This window comes from Daphnia magna, linkage group LG1, assembly GCF_020631705.1.
Source record: "Daphnia magna isolate NIES linkage group LG1, ASM2063170v1.1, whole genome shotgun sequence".
NCBI classification, from domain to species: Eukaryota; Metazoa; Arthropoda; class Branchiopoda; order Diplostraca; family Daphniidae; genus Daphnia; species Daphnia magna.
This window is the reverse complement of record NC_059182.1, coordinates 3,845,076-3,863,098: the sequence shown is the minus strand read 5'-3', so window position 1 is coordinate 3,863,098 and position 18,023 is coordinate 3,845,076. Positions and strand designations below refer to the sequence as shown.

The window sequence follows — 18,023 nt, the reverse complement described above, 5'->3', positions numbered from 1 at the left end:
ACAAAAACAGTAGTTAAACTTGGTACAAATGCTAGAATGTTCGCTTTAATATTAGTGAGTGACTGCTTAGGTCATTGTCAAGCTTTCTGTAAATAGTTACCGAATCTAGGTTTTTAACAGTGTAGAACTAGTCCCAAGCATATTACCCTTTTAAGTACCGTGTAGGCAGAAGAGAACTGAAATCCCTTGTAAATATTTCTATAGAAAACCATTATCGTAAGTTTCTAAAATTTTCTTCTCACAATCTTATGATTGGCATACAACAGATGATTGTATGTCTCCAGTGGCGCAGTTGGTTAGCGCATGGTACTTATAAGACAGTAGCTTAATGTGCTCATGGAAACAGCCAGTGAATCAGAGTAATGCCGAGGTCGCGAGTTCGAGCCTCGCCTGGAGAAACCGTTTTAATTATTGGGTTGAAACTGCTCTGTTGAAACTGATTTCCCTGCTCTCTGCAAGCAAAGCACCTTAGAAGTTAATAGCCTACCGCTTGAATCACGTAAACGAAATTGGAACGTCTAACTCTAACGGAGACAAGTTCATCTATAGGCCTATTACATCCATTTCAGTTCTTCATTGTTACACAAAGCATTTGTTTAACATTGTCTTTATTTGTGAAAATAGGTGAACTAAATACATGGGTTTACAATAATGTTATTATACGTCGTTTGACTGTGTGGCAGTTCAGTAGCCGTATCCACCGTATCCTGTGCCACAACGTTGTGTTTTATTACCTTCAAATAAATTACGTAGAAATGACGCGTTACCTCCATTTCCGTGACCGTATCCATTGTCGTATCCATGTCCATATCCTCCATATCCGCTATATCCTCCATATCCACTATGTCCTCCATATCCACTATGTCCTCCATAACCACCATATCCGCTATAACCGCCATATCCTCCATATCCTCCATAACCACCATGGCCATAATATAATTTGACTTTTTTCGTCATTGCTATAGCAACGAACATCAAAGCAACGATAAGAAATGTAATCTGCAACATCAGAAACAAACAAAAACCAGATATTATGATGCGGGTATACGACAAAGCAAATGGTATGTTGCTCAGTTGAATCAAATATGGTATTTACTTTAAAATTAGCTGCCATTGTTCTCGGGAATTGAGACGATGTATGTTGAGCTGGAACGTTATCTCTTGCGACGAAGCAGCGGATGTGACGAACCTTGCTGAACCTTCCGTCTTTTATATACCATCCTCTGAGACGGGAGGCGGAGCAAAAGAAAGTCTTTAGATGAATGTGGTGCATGGAAATTTCAAGAGTCACCACAATCCTAAAAGGCCTTACGCATAAGAAATAGAAAGTTTTACCATTTTTAACAGGCGGTTGCAAAAGACTAAGTCAAATGAAAAAAGGAAAAACATCGCAGAGAAAAATGACATTAACAATTAACGATGGAAGTGTTTCCACAATGCAAACCTCAAGAAAAACAAAAACAGCTAAATTGATTAACCCCCACCCCCCAAACAAATTAGGCAAAAGGCTTTTCACACTTCTAGTTTGCAAAGGTCATCAGAAACAGCGGAGACAGTTGACATCAATTAATAGGGGATTCAATAGTGTTGTTGTCCTTATTTCCATTCGACATCTATAATCTGACCTGAATAGGTGTAGCACCTATTATTTTTCTATTGTGCAACCCCTTTACTGGAACCCACCAATACTTTCTCTGCATAGCGTCAACAATTGCCCGGTGCCAGTAGTTCCCTGGTACGCGCGATCTTGAAACTGATCGACACGTGGCGCTCTGAAGGACGCGACTGAAAGAGAGACCTGCTGCACATCGCGAAAGTATAGGTCTGCTCAAAATGAATTTTTAAAAAGCTAAACGGTAACTGGAGAAATCTAGAAACTTAAAGTTCTAGTTTTACTAACTTGTGTTAGCTAGTAAGTCATCGTTTTCTTATTCAGCACTGCCGATAGTAACTAACTATGTATTCATTCTTTTTTCAACAATTATATAGAGAACAATTACCTTTTTACAATATTAGATTACATAAATGTAAGACTTTTCAGGTTAAGCAAACGGCCTTGTAGAAGTCAAGCGTTGCTCTGTTTCTTACCATGCCCACCTGGTTTCAAGATCATTAGTCGTTTCAATTCGATCTGCTTCCAACAGAATCAGGGAAAGAGTTTGATAAATCATAGCTCCCCCTTCCCACAGTGCAGATTTTTTTATTTCTTCAACATCTACCGAGGCTTTTCTATCGTGTTTCTTCGAATGTCTCAGTCCATTGCTAGACAGCGACATTGAAACCACGTCAATGTAGTTCTACAGCACAGACGGAGAGGTTTGAGGACGTGTTTGAGCTTTTCATGTGGCAAATAGAAGATGACGGAAAGCAATCAAAGGAATATTAGACGGAGAGTCTTCTTTTTTCAACAGGTAAGCAAATTAACGGCTTAGATTTCGATCAGCTACCTAGATCATGAAAGGCATTCGGTTAAGTTTTCAGGATCTTTTTGGGATCCATCTCTTGTGCACTCGTTGATGGTCAGTCCCCTCGATAGACTCGGTCCACGATGCACGTGCTACCATTTATTGGCCACTGTTGAAAGATGAACAGTGTTGGGTTCAATTTCATGTGTTTCCATTTTATTGCCAAAAAGTGTGTATTGAAAACCGCATTTTCAATTCAGAATCGAAATTTTGCAAGTTAAAAGAAATGTTTTTCACGCCATTTTGTAGTAAATATGCCTCTGTGGCCTAATGGATATGGCACCGGCCTCCTAAGCCGGGAACTGCGGGTTCAAGTCCCGCCAGAGGTTGTCAAGAAGTTGTCAATGTTGTTAAAAGATATTTAACAAATAGCTTTTCTTAAAGTACTCGTACGATCTGGATGGATTCTAATGGGAAATGAAAATTATGTGTTAGTCAATTAAACCCGTAATTTCTAGTCTGTTTTTTTATGATACTTGTGAACTGATCAAATGGGAAATATTTAATATACGTCTCCAGTGGCGTAGTTGGTTAGCGCATGGTACTTATACGACAGTAACTACTTGTGCTGAGTTTAATTGTAACGATTGCAAGTAATGCCGAGGTCGCGAGTTCGAACCTCGCCTGGAGAATATTTTGGAGATGTTGTTCAGAACACATTTTGAAAATGGATTGTCTCACAGGTTTATTTGTTTGGCCAAGTATCTAAAAGAATCAAGTGAAAATGTCGTGTTTTTACAGGTAAGCAATTGTGATTGTGGGTTCGAGTCCCAACAAAGGTACGACATAATGCCAGGTATTGTCGGTATTAGAATGATGTTCATATAATCACTGATGCTGTTAGATGCTAACAGTATCAATTGCGAAGAATGCGATAACATTCGTATTCAGACTTGTAAGACATTGTTCATTCCACTGTCTTTCTTCTTGTTCACAATTGGCAAATTTGTTAACTGTAATTCACAATTAACTTGTTTGCAGCTTAAATTCTAATTTGAACAGATGTATTACGCCTTTGTGGCCTAAAGGATAAGGCACCGGCCTCCTAAGCCGGGGATTGCGGGTTCAAGTCCCGCCAGAGGTATAAATATAGTCAGGAGAAATGTGAAATCGTTGAATGAAAGGAGCATAATGGGCAATCGTTCATTTAGAAACTCTTTGAATTAACGAAAGAAAAGACAATTAGACTTACGAATTCCCCGGTCTCGTGAGTTGAAGCCGAGTAAGAAGGCCTATTGTAAAATGAAATTGGATACGTTGAGCCTTCTGGGTAAGCGGAATTGGCTGCGGCGACAGTGATCAAGGCGGCCAGTACGAAGAACTTGAAAATTGATAGAGCGATTCTTTGGTACTAAACAGTAGTTTTCAAACCATTTGATTGCAGAACCCATTTTACCTGCATGTTGAGAAGTTGGTATACGATGTTTGAGACAGTTGGCTAACTGATGCCCATCGTGCTAATCACCAGCCTTTAAATACCGTCGAGCCACTTCATTGTTGTACTTCTTTTGTGTTGCCTTTTACCATATGTTCCAATAAGCGACGTATTTGGTTGTGCTGAAACAATCAGAGAAAGGAAAGGTGTTTGTGTCGCAACTCGTCCTTTGTACTTCTTCAACTGGAAAGTTCTCCAACACCGGGGCTTTCCCCGATGTGTTCTACCTATATAGTGGACTTACCGGCAAATGCAGTCCGCGTCTGGAATTGCAATCCAATCACCGACTTGTTGTCAATTCGTACAGAAAGGGAGGCATTCATTTGCTGGAGGCATCACTTTCAATGAATTTCAAGTTTCGTGAATTAAAGCGAAAGGATTTGTTGACCAAAGAAACAAAAACGAACCTAAACCGGACTTTAGTAACAGGTGGGTCACTTTGATGGTAAAGTAGTTAACCCCAAAGCGTATAGACTTTTCAAAATTTTACTGTCAAGATTTTGCATAAAAGTCGTGACCCAAACCAAACTGTCGAAAAAAAAAATCCAAACTGAAAGGCAAACGGCATTTTGATATTTCGAAAGTAACCTGCAACCTCTTAAAATAGAAAAATTATTTAATTTATTGCATCATCAACTACAGTGCTATTCAGCGTTTCAGTGCCACTGCACATTGGGGCCTTCAGATTAGTGATATTCAGCACCGGCTCTGGTCCCGTACGAGTTACAGTCAACGAACAATAGGCGTTGAGTGACATAAGCATTTTAGTCATCAGTTGATTCAGCGAGTTTTGAAATTGGCTGTTGGCCAAAAGAAACCGGGACTGGTTTCATATATTGAATATGTTAGTTATATATAATGTCTCCAGTGGCGCAGTCGGTTAGCGCATGGTACTTATATGACAGTGTCTCGTTGTGCTCGTTAATTGAACGATGATAAAGCAATGCCGAGGTCGCGAGTTCGACCCTCGCCTGGAGAATGAGAATTTTTTTAAGTTGAACTAAAGTGATTCGATTATGTATGGCTATTGACAGTTCCATTTAACATTTGACTATAGGCTGGTCGAGTGAGTGTTGTCTCTCCTAATTCTCACGAGCGAATACTGACCGTTTACATCCTTTTCGATCATTTTTTCTTATCCGGAATACAACACCACCATCAGGCTGAATGACTTCGCCCTCCTTAAGGTCAATACAAATTCATTTAACTTCAAAATTTTTGTAAATAAAACAGAATTCATTGATTTTCTGCAGTTGACAACGGAAATTCAGTTTGATTCTCGTGATGTCGACTACTCGACTTCATTCCATACGGCGAAGAACTATATAACCAACAATAAGATCAGGCTGTTCATGGCGTGGGGCGCAACTTTTGTATTACGGATGCACCCAACATTTCCCAAACACATAACGTCCTAGTCTACCTGTATCTGTCTATACATTAATTACATTATAACGGCTCGAAACAGGAAGGAGGTTATGAGTCCGTTAATCTTCAATATGGATACTCCTCTATCTTCCCGCCGACTACTGACGCAACATGCGGAGATTACTCCGGCGCGTTATTTGGTTTTAGAACCATGTTTTGTTGTTTCATCACATTAGCTGCACGTGAGATCAATCTGTTGAGATCGTATAGTTTCCTCTATACAATACTATATCTATACGTTATCAGTTATACTGTTTGTCTATCTACTCTCTCCGTGGTTCCTGCTGGATCGACTTGTCAGTATGATGAAGGGTCACCTTTCGTTCAAGACTACGTTGAACCTGCTGATGATCCATCTGGGGTGATCCCCACTGCTGTAGGCATCTTTTCCAAAGACCCGAGATGCGATCCTATTAGCAAAAGCGTCTATATAATCGAATGTCGATCTACTATTTTTGGTTTATAAACACAGCCGGCCAACAGCCAGCCCGACAACTGTAAAGAGGCAAATCGATATTACAACCAGTATACTCAAGATGGGCACCGATGCCAACATTGAATGGGAACACCCGCGTGAATTGTTGGCGGTTGAAAATCGAAATAGCTTTGATAGCGTCAAAGAAAATGAACGGTTTGATGATTCCTTAAGCTACTAGTGTGTTTAAAATATGGACATAGATGAGTTGTGGACAATATGTCTCCAGTGGCGCAGTTGGTTAGCGCATGGTACTTATAAGACAGTAACTAGTTGAGCTAATTGAAAAGTCATGTTTCAGAGTAATGCCGAGGTCGCGAGTTCGAGCCTCGCCTGGAGAATTTTTAATTAATTCATGTTTTTTCTATTGCATTGCTTGACATTTGTCTGGTAACAAAATGAGTCAATAGGAAAGAAAACGAGGCTGATCAAGTTTTTGTCCAATCCTTAATGCACTCAACGAGCTGTAGTTTAACAGGATTTCAAAATTGGAATGCTTCACCGTGATTGGGGACGCTTAAGAATATGTGAAAAAGTAATTCAAAGAGTTGGGTTCCTATTTACAACAAACCAAGTTCAATATAATAAGAATTTCTTTTTAATTATATGTGTGGATTATTAGTAATGTGTGCCTTTGTGGCCTAATGGATAAGGCACCGGCCTTCTAAGCCGGGGATTGCGGGTTCGAGTCCCGCCAGAGGTACAAGCTAAATCAGAGTTATAGAGTTGATGGTACGCTCACCCTGTAGGATTTGGCCATAAGGCTTTGTCATAGGGTTTTGCAACTTGGTCTCCGCGAGACGGTCTCGAAGGGTCGAGACCGTCACCCGTACATCCCAGTGGGACTATCCCGGCCCTCTGATTGGCTCTCTTCACCCTTACATCCTTCTATGTCTTTCTGCTTTCCGCTCCCACATTTTCCTGATGTACACAGTGTGGTTTTCCGTGGGGCTGCCGCTTTGATTTGTTTGTTTCTTTCGTGTATTTTTATTATTTACATTTATTGTTTGTTCTTTATTAAGTTTTACAAATACAATATTTTTACTTACATTAATTGTTTTTTTCATTTTATATAATAGATTGAATTAATTACCGGTGTGTTTTCTTAAATAAGTGTAAATTGTCATCCAATGGGCCTTGGGTTGGCGGTTCCAAAACCCGATCTTGTAATGATCGGGGAAACTATAAGTCCAAAACTTAAAAACTTATAGGAATGGATATATCTGGATAAGATCTGTCCATTTCTGCAAAAATATTACTTAAAAACTACTTATTGGAAGAGTAACCCGATTTGCCATTTTTCCGGTAGGTCGGTGCGGTTTAGCGGGTATCCGGTAATCCCCCACCCCGAATAATACTTAATATTTAAATAATTTTTTGCGGGAAAACTATAAGACCAAAATTAATAAATTTTACAGAAATGGATAGCTCTTATCAAGAGCTATCCATTTCTGTAAAAAAGTTAAGACAATTTTCATAAACAAAAAAATTTTGGGCAAGAACTTTTTTGTAGTTTTTGCGCTCTAGAGATATACTCGATCCTATAGACTTAAGTAATAATTTTCATTGTTTTTGAAACTTTTTAGTGTATGAATATTTTTTCATAAATTATAGAGAAATAGATAGCCCTTATCAAGAGCTTTCCATTTATATAAAATTTATTAATTTTGGTCCTATAGTTTCCCCGAAAAAAATTATTTAAATTTCCCGTATTACTGGGAGATGAGGGTTAACTTAGACCCGCTAAACTGCACCGACCTACCTGAAAAATGCCGAAGCGGTTTACTTCTCCAATAAGGAAATTTTGAGCAATATTTTTACAGAAATGGATAGATCTTATCAAGATATATCCATTCCTATAATTGTTAAAACTTTTGGACTTATAGTTTTCCCGATTGTCCCAAAATCGGGTGTTGAAACCGTTTTTCTCCAGCCCGCACCAACCCAATTGCCCATGAGAGTTCATTCACAATAATTCTGATGGAAACACACCGATGTTTAATTCATTCCTGTTTTATAAATTGAAAAGCGATTTAATAAAGGTATAAGTAGTGTAATAGCATAAATTAATAAATTAAAAACAAAAATCCAACGATAACGAAAAAATATTCATACACAAAAAAGTTTAAAAAAAATTTATATTGTTACTTAAGTCTATTGGATCTAGTATATATATCTAGAGCGCAAAAACTACAAACAACGTCTTGTCCAAAATTTGTTTGTTTATGAAAATTATGTTAATTATTTTACAGAAATGGATAGCGCTTACTAAGAGCTATCCATTTCTGCAAAATTTATTAATTTTTTCCTTATAGTTTTCCCGCAATAAATTATTGAAATATGACGTATTTTTATGAGGGGGTTCCTTAGCCCCGCTAAACCGCACCGACCTACCCGTAAAATGGCGAAGCGGTTTACTTTCCTAATTAGTACACCTTAAGCAAAATTTTTGCAGAATTGGATAGACCTTATCAAGATTTATCCATTCCTATAAGTATTAAAACTTTTGGACATATAGTTTTCCCGATTCTCCCAAAATCGGGTTTTGAACCTTTTTTCTCAGACCCGCACCAACCCAATTGCCCATGGATGACAATTAACAATAGTTATAATGAAAACACACCAATATTTAATTTATTCCTGTGCTATAAAATTTAAAACGATATAATGAAGATACAAATAGTTTATTAACAAAATAGTAAGTTAGAAACAATAAATATAAACATAAATAATCATAAATAAATAAACATGAAAAACAAACAAATGAAGGCGGCAGCCCGACTACTCCACACACGCCACAGCCCCACAGGCCACACACCACAAGCAGAAGGGGTTGAGGGGCTATAGGGTGAGGAGAGGGAGAGAGCCAATCAGAGGGCCGGGATAGTCCCACTGGGATGTACGGGTGACGGTCTCGACCCTTCGAGACCGTCTCGCGGAGACCAAGTTGGGGTTTTGGGGATGTTTTCCAAGTGCTGGTCACGTGACTTGCTGTTACTAATATACCCTGCTGCCACCACCGTAGCGTTGTAGAACTAAGCCAGTAAGCGTTTCCAAGGAATCGTGAGAATGGCTGGTTCAAATACCTCAAATGGGAAATTACCCAAAAAAATGTCGTGTTTTATTTGCGGCAACATATACCAAGACGAGAACAGACGAGTTGGTCTGTTTCATGTACCGAAGAAGAACTTTTCCAGTTGGAAATTTGTGCTACCTGAATTGTTGGAAAAATCAAGACTTTGTGACATCCATTTTGACAAATGTGATGTATTGAAAGGAATCACAGTTGGTAAGGACTTTTATCCATATGACAGATGGAGATTGCTTCCCTCAGCAATACCAAAACATTTACTGGGTAAGTTAAAATTAATATTATGGCAGTCTACATAATAACTGTATAAATTTGTCCATACAGTAAAACAAAGTGCAGCTGCCAGTCGCACTCAAAGTCGCACACCTTTGAAAGACATTTTTAGTGTGAACCACACAGGGAATCAACCTACGAACTACTTTCCACCAAAAAAACGTAATAGTAAAGGATCTACATCAATATCACAGACTCCAGGTAAAACAGCTAACATGTAGCATAAATTAATGACGACTAAATTAACAATTATGAACATTTACTAGAAAACAAGATAGCAATGGATGAAGATGAAGAACATTCTATTGTAGGATGTGCTATCGAGAACACTCCAGGTAAAACAACAAACATGTAGCATAACATAATGACGACTAAATTCACAATTATGAACATTTACTAGAAAACAAGATAGCAATGGATGAAGATGAAGAACATTCTATTGTAGGATGTGCTATCGAGAACACTCCAGGTAAAACAACAAACATGTAGCATAACATAATGACGACTAAATTCACAATTATGAACATTTACTAGAAAACAAGATAGCAATGGATGAAGATGAAGAACATTCTATTGTAGGATGTGCTATCGAGAACACTCCAGGTAAAACAACAAACATGTAGCATAACATAATGACGACTAAATTCACAATTATGAACATTTACTAGAAAACAAGATAGCAATGGATGAAGATGAAGAACATTCTATTGTAGGATGTGCTATCGAGAACACTCCAGGTAAAACAACAAACATGTAGCATAAATTAATTACGACTAAATTCACAATTATGAACATTTACTAGAAAACAAGATAGCAATGGATGAAGATGAAGAACATTCTAAAATTGAATTTGATAATAAATTTTTTCATACATTTAATACTGTTTTATACAGCGTTTTTTCGGAATCGTCCGCGGAATCGACGACACTCCAACGGCACATTCTTGGCTGCAAATCTTCCGAATTTTATCGGTTTACAATCCCACAAAAATGCATTTAGTTCGAGGCAATATAGATAATGAAGAAAATCTCCGTGTTCTCGTTTCTTATGAAGAATGTCTCCTAAACAAGTTTAAAGCTTGCGAAAAAGAAGCAGCGCGAATTCGTGAGTCCTTCAAGGAACAATTGTTGGAGGAATTATCAGTCCGGTATGTCGATGTGATGGACAATCAATCTAGTAATGATGAAGTGAAACATGAAATGCTTTATGATATGTGTGGTTATCTCGTGAAAACTCGTGATTCTGTATGGATACATTGCCCTAACTGCAAGAAAGGCCTTATTACGAAGTATGAGGATTTGCCTTCAACTTTCTTGTCTGCTGACTACACTGCCGATCGGAATCATGGCGGTCTAACCTTTGTTACTGTAAATTTTTTTAAAATAATTCAACTGGTGGAAAATGTGATGAGCAATTTTTTCGACAACGATAGTCATGTCTACATATCTAATTGCTATGAAACTGTGATGTCAGAAATATGTAAATTGAAACTGTTAAATGTCTTTTGTTTTGAACACGAAGAGTCGCTGCCATATATAATTCTGCAATATGTTCACATACGATTTCATACAGAGTCAAAACGATTTCGTAATTTTTACCTCTCCAAAGAAAGAACGCAGATGAAAACGAATAAAAAAATGTCAAGAACTTCTATTCACGCAAAAAATACATTGCCAAAACCAGAAGTTAACATCAATACAAAGGTTTAAACAAACTCGCGCGAAAATATTTCGTTTCATTGCACCAAACAACCACCAGGCGCCTCTGCGGTAGATAAGTAACACTTGCGGACAAAGCCTTATGGCCAAATCCTACAGGGTGAGCGTACCATCAACTCTATAACTCTGGCTAAATGTTTCGCATGGCGGGAGCGGCTTATGCGGGTGTGATGTTTCATTCCCCTCAGAAAACACAAAACATATTTGTCAACAGATGGCAGTCACACCAGGCGGAAAACATTTATACGCCCCGACCATGCCCCGACCTAATATCTTTGCTTTTTTGTATAGTATTCCCCGCAAGAGGGTACCCCTTTTCTGAGAGGGAAAATAGCCATAGTGGAGCAACCAGGGTTCTATGACTTTGCCTAGGCTAAGTTTCGTGCGTGAAGCAAAACGAACTGTTACATCGTATGAATTTGTAGCGTTGAACACATCTGGTTGAACGTTTCATTTCAATCTTACGGAGTTTTCAATGCAGTTTATGATTCATAAATCCAAATTACAAATTTACAAAAAAATAACAATTTGTTTTCGTTGACGACTCTCTTCTTACGTTTGGCAACGCAGCAAGGGATCTGAGCGGGTGAGACCCCCTGCCCTTAGCTTGGTACTTCCACTTCCATCCGTAGTCTTTTTAAAGTGTGGTGCGCTGTAGCGATAGCTCCAGTCGGACAGCGTATACTCTCAAGTATGCAGTAACAAGGTTTGTCTCAAATTCGAAGTTTCATTACAGTAATCGTTAGCATACGAAGCATACTGAAACACGTTGAAATTTAGATGTTGATCATGGTATCATCGTATGGAGTGTTTAGTTTTCCTTAATCAAATGTAGTGATGAGCAATTCTTTCTGATACGCAAATTTGCGCCGTGAAGTCAATCAAATATTAGACATGCATGACTCTGACATGGATTGATTGATGGTTGTAAATTTATTGAATGCTTTAGCTTGAATTTGGTTATCTTGATTTGGTTTGCAGGTTGAATATTGGAAAGCTGTAGCCCATGTATGTACTTTTAAGCTTTTACTATGGGAAGATGTAAAAGTAACTCGACTTGGTTTGGAAATGGCTGTGATGTGGTGCAAAATATTGCTCCAGGTGATGAATAAACAACTTATGCATGTGTATTGGTTTAAAAGAGGCACAGGCTGCTGGATGTCCTGTTCAAGGTGTGTCAAAATGCCTGAATTAGTCAAAAGATAATGGTGATGTATATTGTTTCTGTCCAAGCTGATTTTCATAATGGTTTTAATTCTTTTCATTATTAATGCTTCTTAACATGTTTTTTTTTTCTTTCTATGCAGCAATAATTGGTGCTTTCAAGAACATGTACCTGCTGTTGATTCATCATTTGTGGTGTCCTTTGGTTGGCTGGAGTCTCCATTTGATGAAGGTGTGATGTCTAACACTGCCTGTCTGTTTTTTGGTTACTTCTTTGCAATAGTTTTTCAGTTGCTCTCCACCACTCATTCTGTTTTCCATCTTACAGGTGTTGGATGTAACTATGCCTGAAGAGGGGCATTTGCTTCAAGGGGTTGGATTGTAAGGTGGATTTTAGCTGGTGACATACGACAACTTTAGTGCTGACATTCATACTTTTCGTATAAGGTAATTCAGTTGGAGTTGAAGACGGCTGCTCTACAGTTTCTTTGACGTTGATGGCTTTATTTTAACGACGCTTTCCTTGGCTTCCGACAATCCTTCATTTTGTGGTTACAAACGGGGCAATTGTTGTTTTTTTTTTATACTCTCGGGAAGGTTTGAGATATTGCTTTGCTCTTGTTTTAGAGCTTTGCACACTAACCGGGCGGCTTTTTCACGAATGTGTAGGGGAATTGAAAGAACATTGACTAGAGCGTCATTAGACCCGTGTTGTCTATTACAATGGATAAGGCGTAGACGTCCACGTACGATTGGAACTGCTAATATGGCTTGCTCTTCGAGTCTTATGTGGGGTTTGCGGGATAGCGTGTTTGGTAACCACAGAACTCGATTCTCACTAATTTGTCGAAATCAACTTAAAAGCTTCTGAGTGGGTTCGGATGTTACAATTTTGAATTTTAACTTAGTATTTATTTTCTGGTTTAAACCTTTTTCCGTTTCACTAGGATTTATTCAGCCGCTAATGGAATTAATTAACATTGGGGGTCATCATGAATTGGGTACTGATGTTGGGGCTATGTGAACTCTTCTGTAGAGCAGTTCAAGATCATAACCATGGACCATTTGTTAGTTTATCAAAACTTGGGGTACTTACCTGCCTATATAGTAGAACATCGTAGTACTGTAAGTATGTTTGTTTTTGTTTTTTTGCAGGAAATATTCTAATCCCCAAATTTTACAATGTTTGTGGAATAGGTGGAATATCATTGGAACTGTACAATATCTGAGTATATATTTTGAAGTCAGATGGGGTAATTATTTAAAAAAAGGCAATTATGTTTGTTATTCAAATCCTGTTGGTTGATTTCTCTTCAAGCCTACGTAGTATGGACCTTCAGCAATAGTGCTAAAATTAGACTGTTGTGTTTGGGTGGTGGAAATGAGGCCTATCACAAATCAAGGATGAAATTACCTTGGATTATGGAATGGAAAATGCAAAACCGAGTCTACTAGGTAAAGTAGAGAATGTCGATCAAATTGAGAAGTTGTAGTGAGATACCAATTCATGTTAATTGCTCTATCACAGATTGAAGTTTACTTTGAGATGGTTTTGATTAGCATGTTTAGTGGTTATTTTCCGTAGCGATTTGCATTTTGTTAATGGAGGAGCACACAGATTTTTAAGTTGGGTTTTTATTTTTTGCTTGCCATCTGCTATGAAGGTATTTGTCACATTGCAAATTCATATTGATGTATATGAAAGGTGTTATTAGTTGACATAGATTACTGTTAATTTGAGTAACTAAATATTCACTTGTAGAAGTTTGGAGGAACAGTTATCTTGGCGTGTGTTGGGGTGGGTTTAACCCTTCCATTTTTTATTTTTGCTATGTGTACATTGTATCATATTAAAGATTTATCTAGAAAGCAACATTTGTGCATGTAAGTAAGAAGGTTAAGTTAAAATGTGGTAGTCCCAGTTCTTTTTTCTTTTTAAATGCTCGTTGAAATTTCTCGTTTCTATTCATGATGTAGACATTCAGAACAGCCATGAAGATGTGGTAAATCTGTTGAACTTCTGGTGATGTTGGAGGTAAATGGGTAATTTTTTTATATTAAATAAAAATTGATGCTCTTCAGTGAATTTTAGACTAATACTCATTGGAATAATATGGATTAGAAAGTAAAGCACCATCCTTTGTATGTTGGGAATATTTTATCAGGTAAGTGAGCAATATTTATTATAATATACATATCAGATTTTAACATATTTTTGTTATCAAATTTCTATTTCCAAATGTGGAGGAAGATGACGTTTATTAAAGTAATTATGTTTATTCTAACGAAAATATTTAATGGTAATTGTTTCTTATAGCACATTGAAAAATATAATAGTTTAAATTGTTATTCTTGTAAATAATTTTTTGTGTTTCAGGTTGAAACTAGGAAACGTGCTGATTGAAGTTTGCGTGGATATTAGTGGATATACACCATTATTGCTTTTGTTGCCCGCATTGGTAATCAGTTCTTGTCGCTGTAGAACAGATAGATGGTATTTCTTCCCGTTTTGATCATTATTGTTAAACAAATTTCATGCTGTTAGGAGCTTTTCCGTAACCATGTCCATTTGGTCAGCAGCCCAAGGCGAAGCTTGGTTTCTCAACTCATTTATCCCCTCCCCCTTCTCCAATTCAGGCCATTCGAAGGTTTGATCCCGTTCGGACCAACATAAATTTTCATCGCGATTGGAGTATTAAACTTACTGTTTTTAGTGGGATATGTATATTTCTAAACCAACTTCTTTCTACTTCTATATTCCTTTTTCCATTCTTTACTTTTTACTTTCTCGGTACATGGTTCTTTACCCTTGCTCCTTTTGTAGGAACATAGGTAGCTATTCTTGCAGGTAGTGACTGATCGAGTCGAGAGGGTTTTTCATGTTATAAATGACTCTGTGTTAAAATATTTGACAACAAGTTAAATGTCTGGGCTTTAAATCCTGCTAAATTCATTCTTATAGTTTTTGATTTAATCCTTAAAAACCCTAAATTAAGTTGTTGCGCTAACAGCACTGTTTCGTAAATTTTTGAAACGGCTGGTTTAACGAGAAAACCAATAACTAAATCGAAATCAGCGTTCAATTTCGATTATTCCGTGTGATTTTTGGAGAATTTCAAGAGATGTCGTTTTTGGTAGATTTTGACAAAAGTGGGAAGGCTATACCCTTCCCACTTTTTCATTTTTGGCCAAATTTCAAATTTTGCTTAAAATACATGAATTCGAATCAAAATTGAATGAAAATCACGAAAATCAGGTTTATTTTCCTATTGGTCTTATAGTTTTTGATTTAATCCTTAAAAACCCTAAATTAAGTTGTTGCGCTAACAGCACTGTTTCGTTAATTTTTGAAACGGCTGGTTTAACGAGAAAACCAATTACTAAATCGAAATCAGCGTTCAATTTCGATTATTTTTTGTGATTTTTGGATAATTTCAAGAGATGTCGTTTTTGGTAGATTTTGACAAATGTGGGAAGGCTATACCCTTCCCACTTTTTCATTTTTGGCCAAATTTCAAATTTTGCTTAAAATACATGAATTCGAATCAAAATTGAATGAAAATCACGAAAATCAGGTTTATTTTCCTATTGGTCTTATAGTTTTTGATTTAATCCTTAAAAACCCTAAATTAAGTTGTTGCGCTAACAGCACTGTTTCGTAAATTTTTGAAACGGCTGGTTTAACGAGAAAACCAATAACTAAATCGAAATCAGCGTTCAATTTCGATTATTTTTTGTGATTTTTGGATAATTTCAAGAGATGTCGTTTTTGGTAGATTTTGACAAATGTGGGAAGGCTATACCCTTCCCACTTTTTCATTTTTGGCAAAATTTCAAATTTTGCTTAAAATACATGAATTCGAATCAAAATTGAATGAAAATCACGAAAATCAGGTTTATTTTCCTATTGGTCTTATAGTTTTTGATTTAATCCTTAAAAACCCTAAATTAAGTTGTTGCGCTAACAGCACTGTTTCGTAAATTTTTGAAACGGCTGGTTTAACGAGAAAACCAATAACTAAATCGAAATCAGCGTTCAATTTCGATTATTCCGTGTGATTTTTGGAGAATTTCAAGAGATGTCGTTTTTGGTAGATTTTGACAAAAGTGGGAAGGCTATACCCTTCCCACTTTTTCATTTTTGGCCAAATTTCAAATTTTGCTTAAAATACATGAATTCGAATCAAAATTGAATGAAAATCACGAAAATCAGGTTTATTTTCCTATTGGTCTTATAGTTTTTGATTTAATCCTTAAAAACCCTAAATTAAGTTGTTGCGCTAACAGCACTGTTTCGTTAATTTTTGAAACGGCTGGTTTAACGAGAAAACCAATAACTAAATCGAAATCAGCGTTCAATTTTGATTATTCCGTGTGATTTTTGGAGAATTTCAAGAGATGTCGTTTTTGGTAGATTTTGACAAAAGTGGGAAGGCTATACCCTTCCCACTTTTTCATTTTTGGTCAAATTTCAAATTTTGCTTAAAATACATGAATTCGAATCAAAATTGAATGAAAATCACGAAAATCAGGTTTATTTTCCTATTGGTCTTATAGTTTTTGATTTAATCCTTAAAAACCCTAAATTAAGTTGTTGCGCTAACAGCACTGTTTCGTAAATTTTTGAAACGGCTGGTTTAACGAGAAAACCAATAACTAAATCGAAATCAGCGTTCAATTTCGATTATTCCGTGTGATTTTTGGAGAATTTCAAGAGATGTCGTTTTTGGTAGATTTTGACAAAAGTGGGAAGGCTATACCCTTCCCACTTTTTCATTTTTGGCCAAATTTCAAATTTTGCTTAAAATACATGAATTCGAATCAAAATTGAATGAAAATCACGAAAATCAGGTTTATTTTCCTATTGGTCTTATAGTTTTTGATTTGATCCTTAAAAACCCTAAATTAAGTTGTTGCGCTAACAGCACTGTTTCGTTAATTTTTGAAACGGCTGGTTTAACGAGAAAACCAATTACTAAATCGAAATCAGCGTTCAATTTCGATTATTCCGTGTGATTTTTGGAGAATTTCAAGAGATGTCGTTTTTGGTAGATTTTGACAAAAGTGGGAAGGCTATACCCTTCCCACTTTTTCATTTTTGGCCAAATTTCAAATTTTGCTTAAAATACATGAATTCGAATCAAAATTGAATGAAAATCACGAAAATCAGGTTTATTTTCCTATTGGTCTTATAGTTTTTGATTGGATCCTTAAAAACCCTAAATTAAGTTGTTGCGCTAACAGCACTGTTTCGTTAATTTTTGAAACGGCTGGTTTAACGAGAAAACCAATAACTAAATCGAAATCAGCGTTCAATTTCGATTATTCCGTGTGATTTTTGGAGAATTTCAAGAGATGTCGTTTTTGGTAGATTTTGACAAAAGTGGGAAGGCTATACCCTTCCCACTTTTTCATTTTTGGCCAAATTTCAAATTTTGCTTAAAATACATGAATTCGAATGAAAATTGAATAAAAATCACGAAAATCAGGTTTATTTTCCTATTGGTCTTATAGTTTTTGATTTAATCCTTAAAAACCCTAAATTAAGTTGTTGCGCTAACAGCACTGTTTCGTTAATTTTTGAAACGGCTGGTTTAACGAGAAAACCAATTACTAAATCGAAATCAGCGTTCAATTTCGATTATTTTTTGTGATTTTTGGATAATTTCAAGAGATGTCGTTTTTGGTAGATTTTGACAAATGTGGGAAGGCTATACCCTTCCCACTTTTTCATTTTTGGCCAAATTTCAAATTTTGCTTAAAATACATGAATTCGAATCAAAATTGAATGAAAATCATGAAAATCAGGTTTATTTTCCTATTGGTCTTACAGTTTTTGATTTAATCCTTAAAAACCCTAAATTAAGTTGTTGCGCTAACAGCACTGTTTCGTAAATTTTTGAAACGGCTGGTTTAACGAGAAAACCAATTACTAAATCGAAATCAGCGTTCAATTTCGATTATTTTTTGTGAT

At 36.6% G+C, this 18,023-nt stretch overlaps 2 protein-coding genes, 2 long non-coding RNA genes and 8 other non-coding genes across 44 annotated transcripts; 10 read left to right on the top strand and 2 right to left on the bottom strand.

The window, feature by feature from the left end:
• Window positions 1-277: 277 nt before the first annotated feature.
• Trnai-uau lies at window positions 278-398 on the top strand. Its single transcript has 2 exons — window positions 278-315; window positions 363-398. It is a non-coding gene; the product is annotated as a tRNA-Ile (tRNA).
• Window positions 399-591: 193 nt separating this feature from the next.
• LOC116931422 (keratin-associated protein 19-2) lies at window positions 592-1,244 on the bottom strand. Its single transcript, XM_032939015.2, has 3 exons — window positions 1,097-1,244; window positions 768-999; window positions 592-707 (listed from the first exon to the last, which is right to left on the bottom strand). Exons 1-3 carry the CDS (start codon window positions 1,112-1,114, stop codon window positions 685-687), a joined length of 273 nt encoding a protein of 90 aa, XP_032794906.2. The 5' UTR covers window positions 1,115-1,244; the 3' UTR covers window positions 592-684.
• A 617-nt stretch (window positions 1,245-1,861) lies between these two features.
• Window positions 1,862-6,381, top strand: LOC116931425. Its single transcript, XR_004398957.2, has 3 exons — window positions 1,862-2,411; window positions 4,958-5,087; window positions 5,154-6,381. It is a non-coding gene; the product is annotated as an uncharacterized LOC116931425 (long non-coding RNA).
• LOC116931424 lies at window positions 2,620-4,114 on the bottom strand. The gene is made up of 3 exons (XR_006643049.1): window positions 3,862-4,114; window positions 3,658-3,786; window positions 2,620-2,872 (listed from the first exon to the last, which is right to left on the bottom strand). It is a non-coding gene; the product is annotated as an uncharacterized LOC116931424 (transcript).
• On the top strand, window positions 2,722-2,794 carry Trnar-ccu. The gene has a single exon. It is a non-coding gene; the product is annotated as a tRNA-Arg (tRNA).
• Trnai-uau lies at window positions 2,978-3,097 on the top strand. Its single transcript has 2 exons — window positions 2,978-3,015; window positions 3,062-3,097. It is a non-coding gene; the product is annotated as a tRNA-Ile (tRNA).
• Window positions 3,477-3,549, top strand: Trnar-ccu. The gene has a single exon. It is a non-coding gene; the product is annotated as a tRNA-Arg (tRNA).
• Trnai-uau lies at window positions 4,762-4,879 on the top strand. Its single transcript has 2 exons — window positions 4,762-4,799; window positions 4,844-4,879. It is a non-coding gene; the product is annotated as a tRNA-Ile (tRNA).
• On the top strand, window positions 6,026-6,144 carry Trnal-uaa. The gene is made up of 2 exons: window positions 6,026-6,063; window positions 6,109-6,144. It is a non-coding gene; the product is annotated as a tRNA-Ile (tRNA).
• A 52-nt stretch (window positions 6,382-6,433) lies between the features above and the next one.
• Window positions 6,434-6,506, top strand: Trnar-ccu. Its single transcript has one exon. It is a non-coding gene; the product is annotated as a tRNA-Arg (tRNA).
• A 57-nt stretch (window positions 6,507-6,563) lies between these two features.
• LOC123469721 lies at window positions 6,564-10,881 on the top strand. 9 transcript variants are annotated; one of them, XM_045168937.1, is made up of 8 exons: window positions 8,756-9,158; window positions 9,219-9,368; window positions 9,434-9,502; window positions 9,568-9,636; window positions 9,702-9,770; window positions 9,836-9,904; window positions 9,970-9,992; window positions 10,406-10,881. In XM_045168937.1, the coding sequence occupies exons 1-8, from the start codon at window positions 8,873-8,875 to the stop codon at window positions 10,874-10,876; spliced, it is 1,206 nt and encodes a 401-aa protein (XP_045024872.1). In that variant the 5' UTR covers window positions 8,756-8,872; the 3' UTR covers window positions 10,877-10,881. The 9 variants fall into 9 exon arrangements, with proteins under 9 accessions (XP_045024866.1, XP_045024868.1, XP_045024872.1 ...); XM_045168930.1 differs by lacking the exon at window positions 9,970-9,992 and having other exon boundaries at window positions 10,221-10,881; XM_045168928.1 differs by lacking the exon at window positions 9,970-9,992 and having other exon boundaries at window positions 10,182-10,881.
• Window positions 10,882-11,460: 579 nt separating this feature from the next.
• Window positions 11,461-14,988, top strand: LOC116931427. Of its 25 annotated transcripts, none has more exons than XR_004398966.2 (11): window positions 11,461-11,591; window positions 11,867-12,093; window positions 12,193-12,281; window positions 12,378-12,496; window positions 12,997-13,174; window positions 13,247-13,302; window positions 13,368-13,504; window positions 14,027-14,084; window positions 14,142-14,214; window positions 14,297-14,349; window positions 14,427-14,988. It is a non-coding gene; the product is annotated as an uncharacterized LOC116931427 (long non-coding RNA). The 25 variants fall into 25 exon arrangements; XR_004398959.2 differs by having other exon boundaries at window positions 13,578-14,084; XR_006644598.1 differs by having other exon boundaries at window positions 13,368-14,084; window positions 14,301-14,315; window positions 14,427-14,508; window positions 14,595-14,988.
• The last annotated feature ends 3,035 nt before the right edge of the window (window positions 14,989-18,023 follow it).

Coding starts and splice junctions, on each gene's coding strand:
- LOC123469721 (XM_045168928.1), top strand. CDS start 8,873: ATGGCTGGTTCAAATACCTCAAATGGGAAATTACCCAAAAAAATGTCG. Junction 9,503..9,567: donor TGCTATCGAGAACACTCCAG/GTAAAACAACAA, acceptor AACATTTACTAG/AAAACAAGATAGCAATGGAT. Junction 9,771..9,835: donor TGCTATCGAGAACACTCCAG/GTAAAACAACAA, acceptor AACATTTACTAG/AAAACAAGATAGCAATGGAT.
- LOC116931422 (XM_032939015.2), bottom strand. Junction 708..767: donor ATACGGTCACGGAAATGGAG/GTAACGCGTCAT, acceptor GTTGTGGCACAG/GATACGGTGGATACGGCTAC.